The 9,401-nt window shown below is 37.5% G+C and overlaps 1 protein-coding gene across 4 annotated transcripts in view; it reads right to left on the reverse strand.

The window, feature by feature from the left end:
* Positions 1-4,404: 4,404 nt before the first annotated feature.
* Positions 4,405-9,401, reverse strand: part of LOC122093773 (proton pump-interactor 1) — a 12,885-nt gene continuing 7,888 nt past the window's right edge. The window contains exons 6-9 of one of the 4 annotated variants that reach the window (XM_042664247.1): positions 6,259-6,357; positions 5,649-6,167; positions 5,182-5,518; positions 4,405-4,745 (exon numbers count right to left, since the gene is read on the reverse strand). In XM_042664247.1, the coding sequence (XP_042520181.1) occupies positions 5,207-5,518; positions 5,649-6,167; positions 6,259-6,357 (930 nt within the window). In that variant the 3' untranslated portion in view covers positions 4,405-4,745; positions 5,182-5,206. Of the gene's footprint in view, positions 4,749-4,827; positions 5,519-5,648; positions 6,168-6,258; positions 6,358-9,401 lie in introns of those variants that run through there. The other 3 variants (XM_042664246.1, XM_042664248.1, XM_042664245.1) reach the window with 3 other exon arrangements.

Consider the following 9,401-nt stretch of genomic DNA (forward strand, 5'->3'; position numbering starts at 1 on the left):
AAGAAAGTTATGGATGGATACACAGTTCTATCACATAGAAGAGTGATGTGACAATTCAATCATCAAATATTTATAAATGGTATGAATTGACCGTATATCAAATTTCATATTTAAATTCAATTATTTCCCCTCCCATGTATTAGCATACACTTTCTATTCAATTCAAATATCCGTGCAGATCCTCTTGTTATTCGCAAAATTTTCAATTCTTTGTTTTACTACTTGAGTAACAAGTTTAGGCTGAAGCTGGACATGAGAGAATAAACTTATGGGTCTATTTGTCTATAAAATTTCAACACCCATTAATATGCCATGTAGCATAAGTTCAGAATGGCCTTTTGTATTGCTGGAATGCCAAATCAATTTTATATTATTTTGGACAAAAAGAATAATACTTCTTAGCGTACCCTACACTCACACATGGATAAATCGAATCTGAATGTGAAAAGATGCCCATGCCCAGCTTCACTTCCCTATATATGCGGTTGTAAAATACACTAGGAGGTAGCGTTCTTTAACCCTTTATTTTATCTGAACCAGGTACCCGACTACCCATCCGGGAATTGATCATAAATTCCTCTACTATAAAATTGGTAAATATATTTAGGGTTTACACATAATTAAGGTTTTTTTTCTTTGTTTTAATTTTAATTTTACTATAAGCATATGAACAACTTATAATATATTTGAAAAGAAAGACAGATCCGACGGATTACAAATGCATTTAACCTTTCCCTTGAACTTTCCTTCATCATGTTTACCAAATAAATTAAACTTTCCTCCATCATTAATTCTACTAAATCCCATGTAAAATTGGGAAAATGCAGCAAACCGTAAAGTGGACAAGGTTGACCGTTGACCCTTCATTAGTTGGCAATCCTTAGTCATAGAGGGTCTTTTTGTAATCATGAATTTCTTAAGGATGATATTTTCATATGGTCCTAAAATTTTGGATGTACCCTAAAATTGAATGTACTCTAAAATTTGTCAACAGATAAACCTCAAGGTGACTGTTGTTACATGTCAAATTTTAAACCAAATAGAATTTGCCAAAAGGCTGATTTGAATTTAAAAATTCAGGAGGGTAGTTCATTGTAGTGGTCAAAGTATCAAAGGCTTGCATGTATTGCATGAAAATAAATGTTAATATATGAGACAGTATTTTGTTGAATCAAGCTTTGATATTTGAATAGTTAATATAAGAATTTCTTGAAAATTGACTCAGCTTCAAGTTTGATTGTAATATGAACCTTTGGAGAACTCAATTGGGTTTCCCCCCATATGACTATGGGATTATAAGAGATGGCATTCACCTCATATCTACCCTTGAAATCTATGGATCAATCTGCTTCAAGGTCTCTACTTGCCTGCAGGTAGCCCTTCCTAGTAACTTCACTCTGGCATCAGGTCGACTTGTTCAAGCAAGTTGAAACTAAGGATTAGCTGCTCTAATACCACTAATATGAATCTTAAGAGAACTCAACCCCATAAACTGACGTACAAGGTGAGGAAACCTAAGACGATATCAACCCACATCAAATCTATTTCAAAATTAATGTGGGTTCAACCCCCAATATGACTAATATGAGATTGTAAATAGATGGCATTCACCTTAACTAAAAGAGTATCTTCATCCCCATAAAATCTGTGGATCTCACTGCAATTAATTCTGACTCTTATAGGCTTAAGGAAGAAAGATAAATTAGAATCACACATTTTTAACCATTTCATTCTTAATTTTTGTTTGAAGAAACTTTGTTCTCTTTGAAATAAAGAATATGATCAAGAAGAAATTGCTTTTTCATGATGGGCAAGGACTTCATCTATTTGCATATCAAAGAATTTAATGGGCTTAGGACCAAAAGAAACATATGGCCTGATCGCCATCGCCTACTGCGAGTGATCAGAGGTACCTTGATGTAAAAAATAACATCCGAATAAGGAAAAGATGGTAACATGTAGCGTTAATAGAACTCTATCCAACTGCTCTAATATTCTAGCATTACATTGTGTCTATTGCGCCAAGTAAATTGCATTCCTCAGATAAATCATTTAGGTCAAAAGATTCTAAACAATCATTGAAAGCAAAAATAGCATTTAAATTCACAGGACCACCAACCTTTTCAGATTGAGATCTTATGGAATTAAAATCTCCTATAACTACCAATGGATGAATAACGGCTGAGGCTGAAATTATTGCAGTGCAAAGGAAATGGGAATTCGAAGCATTCTACTGAAAATATTAATGTGGATGAATTGGTCAGATGTTGAAATTTTAGAAATAGAAATTAAAATAGGATTCCACAACACCCAAATTATCCCACAATCAAATGGGCATAGTTTGTTAACGTAAGCCAATTTGGAAACAGATTTCTAGCCATTTGGGTTGCATTATTCTCTTTTAACTCTAAGAGAGAGAGGAAAAAAACCCTCTATCATGGATTTCCAAATTGTCATCACCTTTTTTTTTCCTAATGGCGGGTATCCCAAGCTTTGACCTGACTAATCCCGCGGGCCTAAATTGACACCATAATCATATAAACCGAGTTTTACCGGGATTGAATGAAACAATTTAACTTTCACCGAAAGCAGTTTAAAACACTAAACACCCCACGTGAGTGACCTCGAGGAGATAAGAAGAGTCGAACTCAGAACCACACACTTCCTGAGGCAAAGATCCCTTGCCAACCGTATGGCGAGTGTCATCACTTGTAGCCCTTTTTTCAATAAAAAATAAGCAAAGAAAGGAACTACATAGGAAGAGGGAAATCTACGAAGACTCCAAAAATCGAGTTCTGTATAATAGTTTTACAGGTCAAACTTTTAAAACCATCCCACTAGATCATCAAGCCCTTTGAAACAAAAATCATTTCCAGTTGTTACCTCTTATTTTCTTTGGTCACATAGGAACCAGGTCATGACTAGTAAATCTACCCCTAATTATTATCCGTAATATCAATTATTGGATCTCTGATCTTTAGGGCTGCCACCATTGCAGCAGCCTGAATGGTAGTAGCCCTGTTTTACCACACATTACGCCCCTCAGTGGCCTCTATGTTCTCAGACATCCAGTCCAAAGATCATCATCATGGTTTCAAGTATCAGTATCACATCGGCTGTATCAGTCATATGACTCATATCATATCATCCCAACCGATATCGATACCTAACCAATCCAAACTGATTACCCATATCATTTTAGGAGTAAAACAATATAAAAAAAAAAATGTAATTTTTTAGAAAACAAGAACAAAAGTGAACGTTACACACCAATCCGATCCAATCAGGATCAATACCAGAGCGGTATCAACAAATACCAATATCAATACCTAAATCAATGATCAGTGCTGACCTGAAAGACCACTTCACAGATAGGTTCTTCAGGTGAACAAAAAGCTTCACAAACATTTACTAGCAGAGAAAGGTTCTCTCCAGAAGGGAACAACACTCGGTAGGTAGTACTAACCCAACAGGTAATGGAGGTAGGAATGAAGAATTTAGGGCCTGTTTGATTTTGTTCTCAAAAACGTGTTTTTCCGTTTTTCTGTGTTCAGACATGGAAAAACACTCAAAAAACCGTTTGATTTTTTTCTTTCGTTTCGCTTGTTTTTTAAACCAGAAATAAAATTTATGCATATTTTTATATCTAGAAGTAGAATGGAGAAACAATTTACACTTATTTTTCTATTTCTAGAAACAAGTGGGAGGGACAAAAATTATGAAAAACCCGATACTTCGCTCGACCTACCCCAACCCCAACCCATTGTTGAAAGTTCGCGCTATCCAGATGCAACGATTCTAACCTAGTTGTGCAAAGCTCACAATTTCAAATTGTCTTCATCCTTCTAAAGCTCATCTCCACAATTTATACTTGCAAACTCCAACATCATGCCTTCACTCGTGAGTTGTATATCAACAACGTCGTGCCTTCTCTCATGTCTTGAATTCAACTACATTATTGAAAACATTTCGGAAAACAGAAAAATCAAACACCCTTTTGCTATTTAAAAAATCATTTCTGAGCATAGAAACGGTTTTTTCTATTGTTTCTAGACACAGAAACAGCACAAACAAAATCAAACAGGACGCTTATTGTAACTTTCCAATCCCCTAGATTCAAATCAGAGGTAACCAAAATGGAGATTCTATTTTTGATTTGCACGGTTATCTTGCATTCCATTAACAGCAAGTGTTCAGCTAGACCCTCTACATCGCAAGATGTAGAATCTTTTGCCCCACTAAAACCCCAGGTTTAGGGACCCAAGTCTGTTTTACTTGCGATCTGTATGGCTGACCAACATGAGATGGGTTGCAATCACCTCATCCATGACTAGAATTTGCACATTATATGCTAGATTTTGGAATCCACACATATTCAACTGGTTGTAGTCTAGAGAGATGATGTAGTTATCCTGGATCTCAGTGGCCTCAGGTAATTCTCTATCTGCAGAAATCTCAACACAAAGTCTAGCATAGGCTATTCTAGAAAGATTGGCAGTATTCCAATCAGAAAAAAAGGAGGGTTCCCAACAACACTGCCTCAATGGCTTAAGCCCAACTCATTCCAGTAAAGAAATGGCAGATTCGGCAATTCATGGTCCATTTCATAACCAGGAGCACCACCTTTGCCACGCCCATGGCTGCAGTTGTTATTCTCGTCTTCCTTCACTAGACGAAGTAGCAAACACAATGGGTGTGGGAGAGAAAGCCTTTTGTCCGACTTCAAATATGATGCAATTCCAAACCTGCTGATAAGTGTAGGAAGAATAAGTTAGACCGTTTTCTCTTATTCCTCATCCACCAACTTTCAGCATCATAGGGTTCTCATTGAGGATTGTAAACACAGCTTTTCTATAAGAAACAAAAATAAAATTGAGAAGCACATTGTATTCCACAAGGGAAACAGAAGATTTTGTTGCCATCAGCTGAACAATAAAACAAAGGAAATAGTCACAGAATCAAAATAAAACCAACTCACCCATCCATTCACCCCCTACATGCTTTGACAGCCCCTACTTGAAGCATCACGACACTGCATGATGAACTACTAACATTATGAACTTAAGAGTCCACCCTTCCGAGGATGTAAAGAACCAGTAATAACTAAACCTTAACTTCTAAAAGACCAAGCCAGTCAAAAGCTCGCCAACTGGAAAATTGGTCCATAACTGTGCTACTCACCTGTTTCCTTTGTTCACTGTCGTCTTCAGAGAAAATAGTAGTATCCAAGAGCCGCCGCAAGCAACAAAACTATAGCTGCGGCAGGAGCAGCCCATACCCAGTAAGGGTTCGACTTCTTCTTCTTAAGGATGACTTTGGGGAGACGATCCTGACCTTTTGGTCGATTCCTGTGCCTAATGGTATTCTCTTTTGGTTCCTTACTCTTGGTTGGGACTGGAGGTTCATCTTTCACATCAGCCTTTTCTTCCTCAACAGCCTCTGTATCAGCTGCTTCTGCTTCATTCTGCTCCTCAGGCTGAGATGCTACAGCTTTCTTCTTTGCTTTCTTTTCACGCTCCTGAAAATATCCAAAGGAAAATACAATTACACGAGGAACTAAAATCCAAAGCAAAATCCAAGTTGGTTCATGAATCCATGGAAAAAAAAGGGAGGGGGGGGGTGGAGGAGGTGATCAAAACGCTGCTTTCCTTCAGCTTCTTTTCAGCTTCCTTCTGAGCTCTCACGGCTGCTTTAGCTGCTGCCTTTTCTGCCTGCTTCTTCTTCCTCTCCAAAGCTGACTTAGCTTTGGCCATCTCCTCTTCTCTCTTCCTTTCCTTCAACTTTGCCTCGTCAATCACTTTGGCTGTCGAAGGCACCTGAGATTTTTCAACCACAGGGGTCTTCTCCTTGTCCTCAAGGTCAACATCCTTTGTAGTGCTTTCCAACTCCCTTAATTTTTTATCGTCTTCCTTTTGAACCTTCTGAATGGGAATACTATCATTTTGTGGAAAAACTTTAGGATCTTCTTTTGCTCGTTTCACACTAGCTTTAACTACTGTCTCGGGTTCAATGGGAGTGGGTGCTACTGAAATCAATGGCTTCTCATCTGGGTTCCTCATCCGCCCATCCCTGCTCAACTGGCGGCTGTCAAGTGACGGCAAGATCCTTCGCTCATAATCATCTCTAAAAGCCTTACTACTGCTAAATTGGGATATAAATTTGTCGACCTATCATAGAACAGACAAAAGGTGAGTGAAGGCCACAATATGTTGATAACAGGGAAGGTCTGATAACTGGATATTGACTAATCAAACCAACCTCTGTCTGACATAGTTCTTCCAGGGCAGCAACATCCTTCTTTGCAGCAATTTCTCGAGCATTGTTCAAAAGTGTGCGATTTTGATAAAAGGCGGCATTCTGAGAAAAAAGAGAAAAACAGATATCAAGGGTAGTTACCCATGTAACAACGGAAGGTGATGTTTCAAAAGTTCACAAGATAAATCTGGGCTATCCATTTTAACATTTTTTTTTTAAATCTAGACCATCTGTTGCCACTTAGTGTTGGGAGAGTACAAAGTAATGTCTAGAGTATTGGTACACGTGCATGGACATACATGAGATGCATGTCAATACAAAAGGGGGGCATTTGATTGAAAACTCTGAAATTGACATGTGGCTAATATGGACCACGTCCTCTCTATCCAACAGTTGGAATGGACACATCATCTGTCCACATGGCAGAATAAATGCAAATGATGTTTGAAAAACAGCAGACCCTTGTGAATATAATAATTAACCTATAATTAAACATAGCCACCTCTTGTGCAAGCTTGTAATATAATATCAAAATACACAATGCACAGTACACTGTTTTCAGAGAAGCATAAGATTACATAAAATAAAATAAGTATATATATATGGATTATGAAGGCAGGCATCGGCAAAATGTTAAGGTTGCTGCTCTATTGCAACCTGGTGGTTTCGAATCAGGAAACAGCCCCTACACGAAGCAGGGGTAAGGACAGCATACATATGCCCCTCCTGAGACCCTTTTAACACATATACTTGGATCCAGACTGGATCAAAACATGTTGCTGATTATGATTATCACGTCTTGCAAGGAAATACACATTAAGAATATTAACACATCCTAAAGGAAACAAAGAGAACAATCTATAGATATAAGAATTCACGGATAAGCTAGTGAACAATTAGGATCGAGCTTTTAATAGGTCCAGCATAAAAAACAATAGGACCACCAATCAAATTTTCAAAAAACAACTGGTTATGCCTATGTTTTGTCAAAAAGAACTCATAAAAAGGGGATCATTGGATCCCCCTTGCCCACTGTACAGATGGAATGTGCTGATACTTGTGCTTTAGACCATCACATCCTCTTTAAGTATTCAAACAAAAATTACTCCTTTCTCACAAGGGAGAATAAGTGATACTCATAAAGTACCAACTGAAAGTAAATATTTTATATTTCTGAGGACTATTAATTTAGAAAGACTTGTTTGAGTTCTTCAAAATTTTAAATGGACAGACCACCATAGTTCACCTGATTCAAAATATTCATTGGGTGTTCTTCAAAAATTTAATTAGACAGATCACCATAGTTTACCTGATTTAAAATATTCATTGGATTTTTTTATGTCTATGACTAAAAGACTTTGCGAGTTGCCTTCAGTACACCAATTTTTTTATTTTTTTTTTTACAGTAAGCCAGATAGAAGAACATATTATTTTCTTATAGTTTTCCATTTCAAAAAAAAAATCCAATGTCTCACTTGGAAAATAACTTTCAGTTAACTTCATAGCTATTAATCCATTTGGTTGTTAGTGGGGAAAAAAAGGGTACCATTATTAATTTATTAATTTACTTATCAGATACATAAAATGCAAACACATCACCAGTAACAATATTTTAACATAATCAACACTGCACACACTAATACCCCACAGACTACATAATGGTATCACCCTATCCGTTAAATCCCCAGGCAACACGAGCTCTGCTAAAACTAACATAATTTAAATGGATATTGGTTGCTCTTCTAGAAATTTAGGAAGGAAAATCTTCCAAAAAATTGTGGAGTGAGATTTCCATAAAATGTCACAAAAAGTGGCAGGAAGTAAACCCTTCATCACTTTTCCCTTGTCTTTCCAAGTGCAGCCACACAACATTCTGATGGAAACCCCTTCCCACTCTTCCCAGGAATACAACCAAACACAGCTGTAAGTTATCATTCTTTCCAAATAAAGTAATGATCACCAAAATTAGATGGTAAGGCACACTAATCAATGAGTATCAATACATGTGATCAGCTACTTCATATTCTAAGGACAACGCTTCATGTTTTGTATGGCCATAGACTTTATCTTCCGTGCAAGTGGAAAATTTCAGCCCAATACCTAGCACCCTCTCCACATCAGTGGCAAAGGTTTCCTCCCCTGCAGTCTGTCTTCAAATAGAAAACCCCAACACTAGATATAACTCAAGTTAGCCGTGGAAATAAGCATGTGCACAAACTGCAGATTTGACTGCCTATTGAGCAGCCTGGATTGGCCATCACATCCCCAGTTGTCAACTGAAGAAATAAGGCCACTTAGGATGAGCAAGCTGCAAACCTTGCCCCCTTTTCTCTCCCATCTAATAGCTCTTTTCCCCAGTATTTTTTTTTTTTTTTTTTCCATTTATCACCATTCTCTTCACAAATTGTAGTTAATCTTCAAGAACTCCATGTGCAACACATTTCCTTATTTAATGATAATATCAAAATATATGAGAAGGATCAATTCCTGCACATTTGATGGCATGAGAAAGGGACACATGGCAGTTAGGGATCTAAGTCTTTAATGTGGAAGAGGATCACAGTAAGCCACGATGCTAGTCTCCCAATACAACATTGATAGCAAGCTGATGGGGACATCAGTCCAAGTTATCAGGTCCATAGAGAAGGCATCGCAGAAGACTACCCAGCTTGGACTCTATTTGGCTGGATGGTTTGAGGATCAGCATGGGGCCTACCTTTGAGAGTCACGCAAGCACTCCTCAATTCTGATTTCATTGGACAGCTTCACTTGAGCACTCAACACGAGAGAATTGCTAGTTTTATTGTTTTCTTTTTAGGAAAGCAAATTTGCTTTTCTTTTAATTACTTAGAACTCTTTATTTCCTAAAACATTGGATTAGATTAGGACTCCTTATTTACTTTCCTCAACTATTAGATTTTGATTAGGATTTCTTTGGCTTTATTATTTATTGAGTTGTAACGTCTATGGCCAGTTTTAATGAATGGAAAATAGAAGACAGCTTGTGCGCAAGAAATTCTCCCCCCCCCCCATCGTGAATCTCTTTCTTTGGCATCTTCTCCTCTCCTTCTCTCTCAGCAGTAAGGCAACTTCTGTCCTCTCTTTCTCTATTCATCCTCTACCTCTCGATATTTCTTCTTGTTCTC

Source organism: Macadamia integrifolia, chromosome 11 (genome assembly GCF_013358625.1).
Source record: "Macadamia integrifolia cultivar HAES 741 chromosome 11, SCU_Mint_v3, whole genome shotgun sequence".
Lineage (NCBI taxonomy): Eukaryota > Viridiplantae > Streptophyta > Magnoliopsida > Proteales > Proteaceae > Macadamia > Macadamia integrifolia.